We start from the raw sequence: 954 nt of genomic DNA on the forward strand, positions 1-954 counted from the left end.
TGGTGACAGCGTCGGCACTCAGGGCAGGGACCGAGAGCGTGGTGGAGATGATGGGCACAGCACCATGAGCCACATCTCACAGGGGGACCCTGCGCTGGGATGGGATGTGGATGGGGTTGGGACAGGGATTGGAATAGGGACAGAGATGGGCACAAGGATGGGGATGGGGACAGGGATTGGGATGGGGACAGGGATGAGACAGGGACAAGGATGAGGAATGGGGTGGGGATGGGAACAGAGATGGGGTTGGGGACAGAGCCCAGGCATTGGACCGATGTCCTCACTGTCCCATGGCTCCAGTGGGACACCTGGCAGAGCTGGGGTGTACATGGCCACACGGGGACAGGGAGGGGCCGGGTGACACCTTGCCATTTGGGGCTGGGGCTGACGGACAGGGAGAGTGCAGGCACTGGCAAGAGGCTTAACTTAAAAAAAAAAAAAAAGGTTTTATTTCAAGATCTTTCATTTTTTTTGTTGTTGTTTTCACTCGTATTTCAAAAAAAGTGTTGAGGGGGTAAAAGTACAAAAAAAGTCAGTGGCGGAACAGCAAAGGTTTAGAAATCACAGCGCAGAACAAACCCAAGCAATAGACACAGAGCACAAAGCGAACACCCGACGACACGGCGCAGCCACGAATGGGACCCTCTGTACAAATGCCACCCAAATGTGTCTCCCCCCGCCCTACCCCAGGTTGTTGTGCAGGCAGGGCACCCCACAGCCCCCTGGCTCGCCCTTGCTGCCCTCCTCCGGCGCGGCGCTGAGGATGCTGAGCGGCTCCTCGTCCTTCAGGCCAGGCTTCAGCGGGTCCTGCAGCTTGTGGGGTGCGCCGGGGTCATCCTGGGGGGAGAGGGAGACTCAGGGGGATGGCTGTGGTGGTGGTCCCTTCTTGTGGGCACAGAACGGGACAGCAAGACCTGAGCCCATCCTGCCATGGTCACATCTATACCAACCAAC

The 954-nt window shown here is 57.9% G+C and overlaps 1 protein-coding gene across 1 annotated transcript in view; it reads right to left on the bottom strand.

The window, feature by feature from the left end:
• Nucleotides 1-469: 469 nt before the first annotated feature.
• Nucleotides 470-954, bottom strand: part of CSPG5 (chondroitin sulfate proteoglycan 5) — a gene marked incomplete at its 5' end in the record, with an annotated part of 5,288 nt that continues 4,803 nt past the window's right edge. The window contains one exon of the mRNA XM_042893280.1: nt 470-837. Within this exon, the coding sequence (XP_042749214.1) occupies nt 682-837 (156 nt within the window). The remainder of the gene's footprint in view (nt 838-954) is intronic.

This window comes from Lagopus leucura, unplaced genomic scaffold (genome assembly GCF_019238085.1).
Source record: "Lagopus leucura isolate 7727_CA_CO unplaced genomic scaffold, USGS_WTPT01 227-1_obj-0_obj, whole genome shotgun sequence".
Lineage (NCBI taxonomy): Eukaryota > Metazoa > Chordata > Aves > Galliformes > Phasianidae > Lagopus > Lagopus leucura.